This window comes from Seriola aureovittata, chromosome 14, assembly GCF_021018895.1.
Source record: "Seriola aureovittata isolate HTS-2021-v1 ecotype China chromosome 14, ASM2101889v1, whole genome shotgun sequence".
Classification (NCBI taxonomy): Eukaryota; Metazoa; Chordata; class Actinopteri; order Carangiformes; family Carangidae; genus Seriola; species Seriola aureovittata.
Genome location: NC_079377.1, coordinates 20,675,946 through 20,692,028, shown reverse-complemented (window position 1 = coordinate 20,692,028; position 16,083 = coordinate 20,675,946). Strand labels below are relative to the sequence as shown.

At 31.9% G+C, this 16,083-nt stretch overlaps 1 protein-coding gene across 1 annotated transcript; it reads right to left on the bottom strand.

The window, feature by feature from the left end:
• Positions 1-143: 143 nt before the first annotated feature.
• cgasa (cyclic GMP-AMP synthase a) lies at positions 144-16,076 on the bottom strand. Its single transcript, XM_056394619.1, has 5 exons — positions 14,931-16,076; positions 14,577-14,790; positions 13,842-14,099; positions 13,352-13,451; positions 144-963 (listed from the first exon to the last, which is right to left on the bottom strand). The coding sequence occupies exons 1-5, from the start codon at positions 15,855-15,857 to the stop codon at positions 633-635; spliced, it is 1,830 nt and encodes a 609-aa protein (XP_056250594.1). The 5' UTR covers positions 15,858-16,076; the 3' UTR covers positions 144-632.
• Between the last annotated feature and the right edge of the window lie 7 nt (positions 16,077-16,083).

The window sequence follows — 16,083 nt, the reverse complement described above, 5'->3', positions numbered from 1 at the left end:
GTTGCAGAGTGGTTTGGCTGTCTGCTTCATCAGCTTCTATGGTGTGTATGGACAGCTATCACTTCAGCCTCAGGTAAGATGCTGTCGTGCTATTTTCTACATGAGTTTGTCAGTGAATAAAATGAAAAATAACACACAGAGAGTTTATGTCCTGAGTTAAATTGTATTGCACAATAGGGAGTAGAGAAGCCACTGCATACAATACCACAAATCCAGTCTCATCTGCAGCGCCCAGTCATCTGAGGCAAACACCCACACACACATCCTGACACATTGCCAGGTTCATGCAGTTTCTACCAGTTTCTACCCTTTTGTACTTACATAGATAAAAGAAGACATTCCTGTAGTTTTCCCACTATTTTTATTAAAAGGCTTAAAACATGAAAGACAAAGAAAATTTGCCTCTTGCATAAGGCTTACACAAATGTAAACTGTAAATGATAAATATATATAGTTAAAAGAAATCCTTATATCATTTAGAAAATGGCATCACAATGCAAATTGTCTTGCATAAACGCCATTTCAAGACTACATTGGATTTTTTGTTGCTCAGTTTTTACTTAGAGGCTGTTTAAAGTATTACGGGGTTGGAACAGTTGCAAGTCGAGCACTTCCTCTTTGTTGTGACGTTCTCACTTGAAAATTTGAAAGCCGTTTTCACATTCCTTCTTGATGCAATCAGCCAGGCTGTTGCACGTCCTCTGGCCAGGACCAGAGAGAAGGTTCTGATCTGGGATAAAGAAGTTAGGGAGAACACCTTTTTCCAGATGGCCTACAAAATCCTTCAGGAGCTGCTGAAAACAGTGGCTCAGATCTGAGGCCATCCAATCACCATCTTTAGTTCTAGTGCAGCAGGCATGAAAGAGGGTGGTCTTGGCATGGTAGGAGCAGAACTTGTCAAATGAAGTATTTTTTTCCTTCAGCAGACCGAGAAGGTGTTTTAGGAGCTTCAAACAGTCCTTCCTATATGTAAAGAGGGATTGGATAATTCTCAGATGAGTGATCAAGGAGAATAATTATGATGACAGTTATTCAAACTTTAAGTTTATTTCTATTCTTTAATGAAATAAGCTGTCCTCAGGGTATCTGCAGATTTTGAAAATTCCTTAAAAAGATTTAAATTCGGATTCCTCAAAAAAAAAAAAAACACATGGCATTTTTATGCCTTACTATACTATGACTTTTTGGACAGTTTGATGCCTTACTATACTGAGACGTTTTTTGACATTTTTATGGCATACAATACTATGACGTTTTTTGACATTTTTATGGCATACAATACTATGACGTTTTTTTGACATTTTTATGTCATACTATACTATGACATTTTATGCCTTATTATACTATGATGTTTTTATGACTTTTTATGCCTTACTGTACTATGACGTTTTTTTGACATTTTTATGGCATACTATACTGTGACGTTTATCAGACAATTGTATGCCTTACTATACTATGACTTTTTGGACATTTTGATGCCTTAATATACTATGACGTTTTTAGAAAATCTTATGACTTACTATAATGGGACGTTTTTTGACAATTTTATGCCATACAATACTATGACGTTTTTAGACATTTTTATGGCATACAATACTATGACGTTTTTTTACATTTTTATGTCATACTATACTATGATGTTTTTATGACTTACTATACTGAGATGTTTTTTGACATTTTTATGCCATACTATACTATGACGTTTTAAGAAAATTTTATGACTTGCAATACTATGATGTTTTTTTGACATTTTTTATGTCATACTATACTGTGACGTTTATGAGACAATTTTATGCCTTACTATACTATGACTTTTTCGACATTTTGATGCCTTAATATACTGAGACGTTTTTTGACATTTTTATGCCTTACAATACTATGACGTTTTTATGACTTTTAAGACTTACTATACTGAAACGTTTTTAGAAAATTTTATGCCTTACTATACTATGACATTTTTGGACAATTTTATGCCTTAATATACAATGAGGTTTTTGTTTTACATTTTTATGCCTTACTATACTATGATGTTTTTTGATAATTTTATGTCTTACTATACTATGACATTTTAAGAAAATTTTATGACTTACAATACTATGATGTTTTTTTGACATTTTTTATGTCATACTATACTGTGACGTTTATGAGACAATTTTATGCCTTACTATACTATGACTTTTTGGACATTTTGATGCCTTAATATACTGAGACGTTTTTTGACCTTTTCATGGCATACAATACTATGACGTTTTTTTGACATTTTTATGCCATACTATACATGACGTTTTAAGAAAATTTTATGACTTGCAATACTATGATGTTTTTTTGACATTTTATGCCTTACAATACTATGATGTTTTTTGATATTTTATGCCCTACTATAGCATGACAGTTTTATGAATTTTTATGCCTTACAATACTGAGACATTTTTTTTACATTTTTATGGCATACAATACTATGACGTTTTTTTACATTTTTATGTCATACTATACTATGATGTTTTTATGCCTTACTGTACTATGATGTTTTTTAACGTTTTATGCCTTACAATACTATGATGTTTTTTGATATTTTATGCCCTACTATACTATGACGTTTTAAGAAAATTTTATGACTTACAATACTATGATGTTTTTTTGACATTTTTTATGTCATACTATACTGTGACGTTTATGAGACAATTTTATGCCTTATGACTTTTTGGACATTTTGATGCCTTAATATACTGAGACGTTTTTTGACCTTTTCATGGCATACAATACTATGACGTTTTTTGACATTTTTATGCCATACTATACATGACGTTTTAAGAAAATTTTATGACTTACTATACTATGAGGTTTTTGTTTTACATTTTATGCCTTATTATACTATGATGTTTTTATGACTTTTTATGCTTTACTGTACTATGATGTTTTTTAACGTTTTATTCCTTACAATACTTTGATGTTTTTTGATATTTTATGCCCTACTATAGCATGACATTTTTATGAAATTTTTATGCCATACTATACTATGATGTTTTTTGATAATTTTATGTCTTACTATACTATGACATTTTATGCCTTATTATACTATGATGTTTTTATGACTTACTATACTGATATGTTTTTTGACATTTTTATGCCATACTATACTATGACGTTTTTAGAAAATGTTATGACTTCATATACTGAGACGTTTTTTGACATTTTTGTGGCATACAATACTATGACGTTTTTTTACATTTTTATGTCATACTATACTATGTCGTCTTTAAATAATTTTATGCCTTACTATACTATGACTTTTTGGACATTTTTGTGCCTTAATATACTATGACGTTTTTTGACATTTTTATGCCTTAGTATACTATGACTGTTTTTTGTGCCTTACTATACTATGATGTTTTTTGACATTTTTATGACTTAATATACAATGAGGTTTTTGTTTTACATTTTTATGCCATACTAAACTATGATGTTTTTTGATAATTTTATGCCTTACTGTACTATGATGTTTTTTAACGTTTTATGCCTTACAATACTATGATGTTTTTTGATATTTTATGCCCTACTATAGCATGCCAGTTTTATGAATTTTTATGCCACACTATAGTATGACATTTTTATTGCTTTTTATGCCTTACTATACTATGATCTTTTTGTGACTTTTTATGCCTCACTATACTATGATGGTTTCATGACTTTATTTGCCTACTTATGCCTTACTGAATCATGCTGTTTTTATGAGTTTTTATGCCTTACTACAGAATTATATTTTTGTGATTTTTTTATGCCTTAATATACTATGACGGTTTTATGACTTAAGACTTAATTTTAAAAATTAGCTGTCTCTCTGCTGTCAACTGTCATCTCAGCACTTTGAAGAATCTGCAACCCATCTCCATCCTTTAACCACCTCAACCATTGACAGCAGACCATTTCAATCAAACCATCCAATCAGAAATTTCCCTCACGAAGACATTCCCATTCTCGAGCTCGATTCCTTCTCATCACCACCACCAGTGTATCTATAGACTCTGGGGGAAGATTCCTGTTATTGGAAGGACCTTACTTTATGATGACGTTTTTATGCCTTACTACACTATTATGTTTTTGTGATTTTTTTATGCCTTATTATACTATGACATTTTATGCCTTACTATACTATGACGTTATGACGTTAAACCCATGGATCAAAGTCTATTCCTTCTGCTCACAATAAATTTTATTTTACCAAAAATTTCAATCTCTCTTGTTGTTCTTGTTAGTCTCCTGATTGAATGACGTTTTATGCCTTACTATAGTATGATATTTATGACTTTTTATGCCTTATTATACTATGACATTTTATGCCTTACTATACTATGACGTTATGACGTTAAACCCATGGATCAAAGTCTATTCCTTCTGCTCACAATAAATATTATTTTACTAAAAATTTCTATCTCTCTTGTTCTTCATATTAGTCTCTCCTGATTGAATGACGTTTCATGCCTTACTATCCTATGATATTTTCATGACTTTTTATGCATAACTATACTATGTTTTTAGATAATTTTATGCCTTACTGTACCATGACGTATTATGCCATACTATACTAATACGTTTTTTGATAATTTTATGTTTTACTATACCATGACGTTTTCTGACATTTTTATGCCTTAATATACAATGAGGTTTTTGACGTTTTATGCTATACTATAACAATTTTTGGCATTTTTATGCCTCATTATATTATTTTGTCTCATGCCATGCCATACTATGATGTTTTCATGACCTTTTATGCATTAATATACTATGATGTATTTTTGGCATTTTATGCCGTACTATACTATAACGTTTTTTTCATTTTTCTGCCATACTATACTATTTCGTTTTGTGGCATTTTTAAGCCTAATTATGTTATTTTGTCTCATGCCTTGCCATACTATGATGTTCTTATATCCTTTTATGCCTTAATATACTATGATGTATTTTTGGCATTTTATGCCATACTAAACTATGACGTTTTTTTCATTTTTCTGCCATAATATTTTTTGCCGTTTTTGGGCATTTTTATGCCTCACTATACTATCTCGTTTGATGCCTGACCATACTGTCACGTTTTCATGACCTTTTAAGCCTTAATAGACTACGATGCATTTTTGACATTTTATGCCATACTATACTATGACGTTTTTTTCATTTTTCTGCCATACTATACTATTTCGTTTTGTGGCATTTTTAAGCCTAATTATGTTATTTTGTCTCATGCCTTGCCATACTATGATGTTCTTATGTCCTTTTATGCCTTAATATACTATGATGTATTTTTGGCATTTTATGCCATACTAAACTATGACGTTTTTTTCATTTTTATGCCATACTATACTATGACGTTTTTTCATTTTTCTACCAAAATTTTTTTTGCCGTTTTTGGGCATTTTTATGCCTCACTATACTATCTCGTTTGATGCCTGACCATACTGTGACGTTTTCATGACCTTTTAAGCCTTAATAGACTACGATGCATTTTTGACATTTTATGCCATACTATACTATGACGTTTTTTTCATTTTTCTGCCATACTATACTATTTCGTTTTGTGGCATTTTTAAGCCTAATTATGTTATTTTGTCTCATGCCTTGCCATACTATGATGTTCTTATATCCTTTTATGCCTTAATATACTATGATGTATTTTTGGCATTTTATGCCATACTAAACTATGACGTTTTTTTCATTTTTCTGCCATAATATTTTTTGCCGTTTTTTGGCATTTTTATGCCTCACTATACTATCTCGTTTGATGCCTGACCATACTATGACGTTTTCATGACCTTTTATGCCTTAATAGACTACGATGCATTTTTGACATTTTATGCCATACTATACTATGACGTTTTTTTCATTTTTCTGCCATACTATACTATTTCGTTTTGTGGCATTTTTAAGCCTAATTATGTTATTTTGTCTCATGCCTTGCCATACTATGATGTTCTTATGTCCTTTTATGCCTTAATATACTATGATGTATTTTTGGCATTTTATGCCATACTAAACTACGATGTTTTTTTCATTTTTATGCCATACTATACTATTTCGTTTTGTGGCATTTTTATGCCTAATTATGTTATTTTGTCTCATGCCTTGCCATACTATGATGTTCTTATATCCTTTTATACATTAATATACTATGATGTATTTTCTGCATTTTATGCCATACTAAACTATGACGTTTTTTTCATTTTTCTGCCATACTATACTATTTCGTTTTGTGGCATTTTTAAGCCTAATTATGTTATTTTGTCTCATGCCTTGCCATACTATGATGTTCTTATATCCTTTTATACATTAATATACTATGATGTATTTTCGGCATTTTATGCCATACTAAACTATGACGTTTTTTTCATTTTTCTGCCATAATATTTTTTGCCGTTTTTGGGCATTTTTATGCCTCACTATACTATCTCGTTTGATGCCTGACCATGCTGTGACGTTTTCATGACCTTTTATGCCTTAATAGACTACGATGCATTTTTGACATTTTATGCCATACTATACTATGACGTTTTTTTCATTTTTCTGCCATACTATACTATTTCGTTTTGTGGCATTTTTAAGCCTAATTATGTTATTTTGTCTCATGCCTTGCCATACTATGATGTTCTTATGTCCTTTTATGCCTTAATATACTATGATGTATTTTTGGCATTTTATGCCATACGAAACTATGATGTTTTTTTCATTTTTTTGCCATACTATACTATTTCGTTTTGTGGCATTTTTAAGCCTAATTATGTTATTTTGTCTCATGCCTTGCCATACTATGATGTTCTTATATCCTTTTATACATTAATATACTATGATGTATTTTTGGCATTTTATGCCATACTAAACTATGACGTTTTTTTCATTTTTCTGCCATAATATTTTTTGCCGTTTTTGGGCATTTTTATGCCTCACTATACTATCTCGTTTGATGCCTGACCATGCTGTGACGTTTTCATGACCTTTTATGCCTTAATAGACTACGATGCATTTTTGACATTTTATGCCATACTATACTATGACGTTTTTTTCATTTTTCTGCCATACTATACTATTTCGTTTTGTGGCATTTTTAAGCCTAATTATGTTATTTTGTCTCATGCCTTGCCATACTATGATGTTCTTATGTCCTTTTATGCCTTAATATACTATGATGTATTTTTGGCATTTTATGCCATACGAAACTATGATGTTTTTTTCATTTTTATGCCATACTATACTATTTCGTTTTGTGGCAATTTTATGCCATACTATACTATTTCGTTTTGTGGCAATTTTATGCCTAATTATATTATTTTGTTTCATGCCTTGCCATACTATGATGTTCTTATGTCCTTTTATGCCTTAATATACTATGATGTATTTTTGGCATTTTATGCCATACGAAACTATGATGTTTTTTTCATTTTTCTGCCATAATATTTTTTGCAGTTTTTTGGCATTTTTATGCCTTACTATACTATCTCGTTTGATGCCTGACCATACTGTGACGTTTTCATGACCTTTTATGCGTTAATAGACTATGATGCATTTTTGACATTTTATGCCATACTATACTATGACGTTTTTTTCATTTTTCTGCCATACTATACTATTTCGTTTTGTGGCATTTTTAAGCCTAATTATGTTATTTTGTCTCATGCCTTGCCATACTATGATGTTCTTATGTCCTTTTATGCCTTAATATACTATGATGTATTTTTGGCATTTTATGCCATACGAAACTATGATGTTTTTTTCATTTTTATGCCATACTATACTATTTCGTTTTGTGGCAATTTTATGCCATACTATACTATTTCGTTTTGTGGCAATTTTATGCCTAATTATATTATTTTGTTTCATGCCCTGCCATACTATGATGTTCTTATGTCCTTTTATGCCTTAATATACTATGATGTATTTTTGGCATTTTATGCCATACTAAACTATGACGTTTTTTTCATTTTTCTGCCATAATATTTTTTGCCGTTTTTTGGCATTTTTATGCCTCACTATACTATCTCGTTTGATGCCTGACCATACTGTGACGTTTTCATGACCTTTTATGCGTTAATAGACTATGATGCATTTTTGACATTTTATGCCATACTATACTATAACGTTTTTTTCATTTTTCTGCCATACTATACTATTTCGTTTTGTGGCATTTTTAAGCCTAATTATGTTATTTTGTCTCATGCCTTGCCATACTATGATGTTCTTATGTCCTTTTATGCCTTAATATACTATGATGTATTTTTGGCATTTTATGCCATACTAAACTATGACGTTTTTTTCATTTTTCTGCCATACTATACTATTTCGTTTTGTGGCATTTTTAAGCCTAATTATGTTATTTTGTCTCATGCCTTGCCATACTATGATGTTCTTATATCCTTTTATGCATTAATATACTATGATGTATTTTTGGCATTTTATGCCATACTATACTATGACGTTTTTTTCATTTTTCTGCCAAAATATTTTTTGCCGTTTTTGGGCATTTTTATGCCTCACTATACTATCTCGTTTGATGCCTGACCATACTGTGATGTTTTCATGACCTTTTAAGCCTTAATAGACTACGATGCATTTTTGACATTTTATGCCATACTATACTATGACGTTTTTTTCATTTTTCTGCCATACTATACTATTTCGTTTTGTGGCATTTTTAAGCCTAATTATGTTATTTTGTCTCATGCCTTGCCATACTATGATGTTCTTATATCCTTTTATGCCTTAATATACTATGATGTATTTTTGGCATTTTATGCCATACTAAACTATGACGTTTTTTTCATTTTTCTGCCATAATATTTTTTGCCGTTTTTGGGCATTTTTATGCCTCACTATACTATCTCGTTTGATGCCTGACCATACTGTCACGTTTTCATGACCTTTTAAGCCTTAATAGACTACGATGCATTTTTGACATTTTATGCCATACTATACTATGACGTTTTTTTCATTTTTCTGCCATACTATACTATTTCGTTTTGTGGCATTTTTAAGCCTAATTATGTTATTTTGTCTCATGCCTTGCCATACTATGATGTTCTTATATCCTTTTATACATTAATATACTATGATGTATTTTTGGCATTTTATGCCATACTAAACTATGACGTTTTTTTCATTTTTCTGCCATAATATTTTTTGCCGTTTTTGGGCATTTTTATGCCTCACTATACTATCTCGTTTGATGCCTGACCATGCTGTGACGTTTTCATGACCTTTTAAGCCTTAATAGACTACGATGCATTTTTGACATTTTATGCCATACTATACTATGACGTTTTTTTCATTTTTCTGCCATACTATACTATTTCGTTTTGTGGCATTTTTAAGCCTAATTATGTTATTTTGTCTCATGCCTTGCCATACTATGATGTTCTTATGTCCTTTTATGCCTTAATATACTATGATGTATTTTTGGCATTTTATGCCATACGAAACTATGATGTTTTTTTCATTTTTATGCCATACTATACTATTTCGTTTTGTGGCAATTTTATGCCATACTATACTATTTCGTTTTGTGGCAATTTTATGCCTAATTATATTATTTTGTTTCATGCCTTGCCATACTATGATGTTCTTATGTCCTTTTATGCCTTAATATACTATGATGTATTTTTGGCATTTTATGCCATACTATGACGTTTTATCATTTTTCTGCCATAATATTTTTTGCAGTTTTTTGGCATTTTTATGCCTTACTATACTATCTCGTTTGATGCCTGACCATACTGTGACGTTTTCATGACCTTTTATGCGTTAATAGACTATGATGCATTTTTGACATTTTATGCCATACTATACTATAACGTTTTTTTCATTTTTCTGCCATACTATACTATTTCGTTTTGTGGCATTTTTAAGCCTAATTATGTTATTTTGTCTCATGCCTTGCCATACTATGATGTTCTTATGTCCTTTTATGCCTTAATATACTATGATGTATTTTTGGCATTTTAGGCCATACTAAACTACGATGTTTTTTTCATTTTTATGCCATACTATACTATTTCGTTTTGTGGCATTTTTATGCCTAATTATGTTATTTTGTCTCATGCCTTGCCATACTATGATCATCTTATATCCTTTTATGCATTAATATACTATGATGTATTTTTGGCATTTTATGCCATACTATACTATGACGTTTTTTTCATTTTTCTGCCAAAATATTTTTTGCCGTTTTTGGGCATTTTTATGCCTCACTATACTATCTCGTTTGATGCCTGACCATACTGTGATGTTTTCATGACCTTTTAAGCCTTAATAGACTACGATGCATTTTTGACATTTTATGCCATACTATACTATGACGTTTTTTTCATTTTTCTGCCATACTATACTATTTCGTTTTGTGGCATTTTTAAGCCTAATTATGTTATTTTGTCTCATGCCTTGCCATACTATGATGTTCTTATATCCTTTTATGCCTTAATATACTATGATGTATTTTTGGCATTTTATGCCATACTAAACTATGACGTTTTTTTCATTTTTCTGCCATAATATTTTTTGCCGTTTTTGGGCATTTTTATGCCTCACTATACTATCTCGTTTGATGCCTGACCATGCTGTGACGTTTTCATGACCTTTTAAGCCTTAATAGACTACGATGCATTTTTGACATTTTATGCCATACTATACTATGACGTTTTTTTCATTTTTCTGCCATACTATACTATTTCGTTTTGTGGCATTTTTAAGCCTAATTATGTTATTTTGTCTCATGCCTTGCCATACTATGATGTTCTTATATCCTTTTATACATTAATATACTATGATGTATTTTTGGCATTTTTATGCCATACTAAACTATGACGTTTTTTTCATTTTTCTGCCATAATATTTTTTGCCGTTTTTGGGCATTTTTATGCCTCACTATACTATCTCGTTTGATGCCTGACCATGCTGTGACGTTTTCATGACCTTTTATGCCTTAATAGACTACGATGCATTTTTGACATTTTATGCCATACTATACTATGACGTTTTTTTCATTTTTCTGCCATACTATACTATTTCGTTTTGTGGCATTTTTAAGCCTAATTATGTTATTTTGTCTCATGCCTTGCCATACTATGATGTTCTTATGTCCTTTTATGCCTTAATATACTATGATGTATTTTTGGCATTTTTATGCCATACGAAACTATGATGTTTTTTTCATTTTTATGCCATACTATACTATTTCGTTTTGTGGCAATTTATGCCATACTATACTATTTCGTTTTGTGGCAATTTATGCCTAATTATATTATTTTGTTTCATGCCTTGCCATACTATGATGTTCTTATGTCCTTTTATGCCTTAATATACTATGATGTATTTTTGGCATTTTTATGCCATACTATGACGTTTTTTCATTTTTATGCCATAATATTTTTTGCAGTTTTTTGGCATTTTTATGCCTTACTATACTATTTCGTTTTGTGGCATTTTTATGCCTAATTATATTATTTTGTTTCATGCCTTGCCATACTATGATGTTCTTATGTCCTTTTATGCCTTAATATACTATGATGTATTTTTGGCATTTTTATGCCATACTATGATGTTTTTATGACGTTTTATCATTTTTCTGCCATAATATTTTTTGCAGTTTTTTGGCATTTTTATGCCTTACTATACTATCTCGTTTGATGCCTGACCATACTGTGACGTTTTCATGACCTTTTATGCGTTAATAGACTATGATGCATTTTTGACATTTTATGCCATACTATACTATAACGTTTTTTTCATTTTTCTGCCATACTATACTATTTCGTTTTGTGGCATTTTTAAGCCTAATTATGTTATTTTGTCTCATGCCTTGCCATACTATAATGTTTTCATGACCTTTTATGCATTAATATCCTATGATGTATTTTTGGCATTTTATGCCATACTATATATATGACGTTTTTTCATTTTTCTGCCAAAGTATTTTTTGCAGTTTTTGGGCATTTTTATGCCTTACTATTCTATCTCGTTTGATGCCTGACCATACTGTGACGTTTTCATGACCTTTTTGCCTTAATAGACTACGATGCATTTTTGACATTTTATGCCATACTATACTATAACGTTTTTTTCATTTTTCTGCCATACTATACTATTTCGTTTTGTGGCATTTTTATGCCTAATTATATTATTTTGTCTCATGCCTTGCCATACTATGATGTTCTTATGTCCTTTTATGCCTTAATATACTATGATGTATTTTTGGCAATTTATGCCATACTATACTATGACGTTTTTTCATTTTTCTGCCATAATATTTTTTGCTGTTTTTTGGCATTTTTATGCCTTACTATACTATCTCGTTTGATGCCTGACCATACTAAGACGTTTTTATGACCTTTCATGCCTTAATAGACTGTGATGCATTTTTGACAATTTCATGCTTTACTGTACTATGACGTTTTATGCCATAATGTACTATGATGTTTTTTGACATTTTTATGCCTTACTATACTATGACGTTTTTTGAAAATTTTATGCCTTACTATACTTTATTTTTGTGCCTTAATATACTCTTTTTTCAGACAGTTTTATGCCTAACTATACTATGATGTTTAATGCCATACTATACTGTGAAGTTTTTAGAGAATTTAATGCCTTACTATACTATGAATTTTTCTGACTTTTTATGCCTTAGTATACTATGACTTTTTTATGACTTTTTATCCTTTAATATACTATGTTATATTTTTGACACTTTATGCCATAATATTTTTTTGCCGTTTCTTGGCATTTTTATGCCTTACTATACTATCTCGTTTGATGACTGACCATACTATGACGTTTTTATGTCCTTTTATGCCTTAATATACTATGATGTATTCTATTACTTTTTATGCCTTAGTATACTATGACATTTTTATGCATTTTTATGCATTATTATACTAATGAAGCTTAGCTAGAGTTCAATCAGCAAGACTGTTGTTCTTCTTATTAGTCTCTCCTCATTGAATGACGTTTTATGACTTACTATCCTATGATGTTTTTATGACGTTTTATGCCTTACTATATTATGACCCTTATATGACTTTTTATACCTTAATATATTTTGTTTTTATGTCTTTTTATACCTCACTATACTATGACTTTTTGCCTTGCATGTTTATCTTACTGTCTAACATGTTTATAATATAAACCGACATACTCGAATACATGTTTCTATTAGCTAGACATATAAGTCAATACATGATATTCTTTCAATTTCGAACAGTGTAATTTTTTACATATATAGGCTATACTTTGGTCTTAAAAGGTCTTAGATTGAACTTGGTGAACCCTGCAGAAACCCTTGACATCGATCAAAGAAAATCCATACAGTAAACCTAACCTGCAGCAGTGTACGCCTTCTTTTTCACAGCATATCTTCTCTGATCCGTGATTCTTCAGAATGTCCTTTTCAACATGCGAGAATGAAATCCTCCAAACATCTGCATGTTGTAGAAGAAAATACTCAAAGGGCAGGGAACTTAAATCAGCTCATGTGAAAACCACGAAAACAGTAAATATAGTTATTACTACTGTTGGTCCCATAAAGTCCAAACTCATTTCAAATACTAGGTCTCTAGGTATCACCTTGTTATAAAATGATCAACTCAAGATATATTGTAGTATATAGATCTGTAAGAGTCTTCACAGTTCATATATGTCCCCAAACCACCTTCTATGGCCTCACAGAATTCACTGTACCAATGTAGGTGTTATCATGAACCATATCCTACTGAAATACTGTTTTGTTAAGACCAAATGCATATTTAAACAGCCAGTGAGTTATTTCTATTAATCACAACCTAATTGTGGTTCAGAGAAGTTAGACTTACCTTTAGCCAGGACTCCATCACATTCCACATTGCCATTGCCTTCATATTTTGGGACAAGATAATATGGCTTTCTCCTTTGGTCCTGCTTTATTTTAGTTCCCAGCCATCTTTCTATTTTAAAGCCATCTTTGGTAAAAGGTGGCCAGCTTGATTTAACCTTAAGACAGAGAACAACATCCAGTGAAATGGTGACTGATTGTACTTCTGTAGTCATGGTCACTGCAGGGCAACCTTTTTTCTTTCTTGTCACCTCCCATTCTGAAAGAAAAAACAAGAAAGACTGTTTGTCCAGAGTCTAAATGTTCTTTATTCATTATTATATTATATTAATTTTCTTTAAGAATTATTTCTTTGGATCTTTTTCATTGAACATTGACATATATTCCCATCTAAGACAAAAAGGTCACAATAAAACAACATAGAACATGTTGGCTATAGTGCATGTAGCCACAATTCAAGCTTCAGTCAAATTGAATACCCCCTTCACCATGTCCCGCTTTACAGAACAATATGATTACTGTTTCATCAAATCTGGCTATCTATGAAAATACACACTGCTGACGGCACTACTCAGACAGCACCATGTTTAAAAAAGGACTTTAAGGTGTTGATGTATCTCGTTTGATCACAGGAAAGGGCAGTTTGTATCTTCCAGCCACAGTGACTTGTTCCCAAATTCCATTTGACCAACTCTGCCCATTTCAAAAACTAAAACATGCAGATATTGGTACTCACCTGGAAATGCCTTGACACATTTCTTCACTTCTTCCCTGAACTCATCAAGCATTTTAGAGGCAGATAGTGTGTTGTTGTCCAGAAATTTGTGCAGAGGGCTCTTGCCACGTTTCAATCCCACACTGTAATAGGCTCCATCATTTCCAAATGGTGCAATGTCCACTCGGTCAACAGGAATGGCCAGCATGACATCAAATTCGTCAGGATTACAAATCTGTATACACAAAAGCATCACTCTGTAATACACTAAAAATCATTCAATGACCAAATTATTTAAAGTACAGTACCATGCACTGACCACTAACTCTGTCCTTAACAGATGATAGATGAAAGTAATGGTTTGAGGGAACTTACCTTCAGATTTTCATAGTAACTTCCAGTACTTAGCTTTTCTACTTCTTTAAACCAATCAATGTTCTGTTTTACATGCTCAATTATTTTACTTATTATTTTATTGATGATATCTGCTGCATTTGCTCTGTCGTTCTTCTTAATCTTCAGTTTATTCAGAGTTGTGAGGAGGATAGAGTCCACCGCAGCTTTGGTTTTGCCAGAACGTTTTCTTGCTTTTGTGGTCTTCGGAGAATCCTTTGTGGTTTCCTTTGGAGCCTCTGGCGTCATCTTTGTTGTCTCCTCTGCAGACTGTTCTGTTGATTTGGTTTTGCCAGAACGTTTTCTTGCTTTTGTGGTCTTCGGAGAATCCTTTGTGGTTTCCTTTGGAGCCTCTGGCGTCATCTTTGTTGTCTCCTCTGCAGACTGCTCTGTTGATTTGGTTTTGCCAGAACGTTTTCTTGCTTTTGTGGTCTTCGGAGAATCCTTTGTGGTTTCCTTTGGAGCCTCTGGCGTCATCTTTGTTGTCTCCTCTGCAGACTGCTCTGTTGATTTGGTTTTGCCAGAACGTTTTCTTGCTTTTGTGGTCTTCGGAGAATCCGTTGTGGTGCCCTTTGGTGTCTCAGGTTTTGTTTTTGTTGCACTGCTAGCACAGGTTTTGGCTTTTGTGTCTTGCACAGGAGCCTTTGTGTCGTCTGTAGGCATCCTTTGCTGCTTGTTGATCTTTTCTTTTTGTTCAGTCTGTACAGATGGTTTCTCATCATTGTGGTTTGGCTGTTTCTGCTTCCTTTCCTTTGGTTTCTGTTCCTTTGTGGCACCATTATGCTTCTCTTCTGTAAAGTCTTTCCTCGGACACCTAGGCAGGGATTTGATTTCTTCAGGTGTGGTTTTGCTCTTGGCACATTTAGTGTCCGGATTCTTTGCCTTTCGTGGTCTCCCTCTGCCAGTCATGATGGTGTAATGAGAGTAATGAAACTGATCTGTCAGAAATACACACTAAGTTTTTCCGGGTGAGATGAGAACACGCCCCCTTAACTACTTGGCAGACTGTCCTTAAGCTGTTTGAGCCTTTTGAGGGGAAATTACTTTTAGTCATATTGTTCCCATGATAGATTTATAAACTGAGTGTATGATAAATATGGCTTTATATGATCCTCTTACAAAATTTTTGAAAATG

Excerpts from the sequence above, each read along its gene's own strand:
- cgasa (XM_056394619.1), bottom strand. The coding sequence starts at position 15,857 with ATGACTGGCAGAGGGAGACCACGAAAGGCAAAGAATCCGGACACTAAA. Across the intron at positions 14,100-14,576 it reads ATGTGTCAAGGCATTTCCAG|AATGGGAGGTGACAAGAAAG; the intron begins GTGAGTACCAAT and ends TTTTTCTTTCAG. Across the intron at positions 13,452-13,841 it reads TGATGGAGTCCTGGCTAAAG|ATGTTTGGAGGATTTCATTC; the intron begins GTAAGTCTAACT and ends TACAACATGCAG.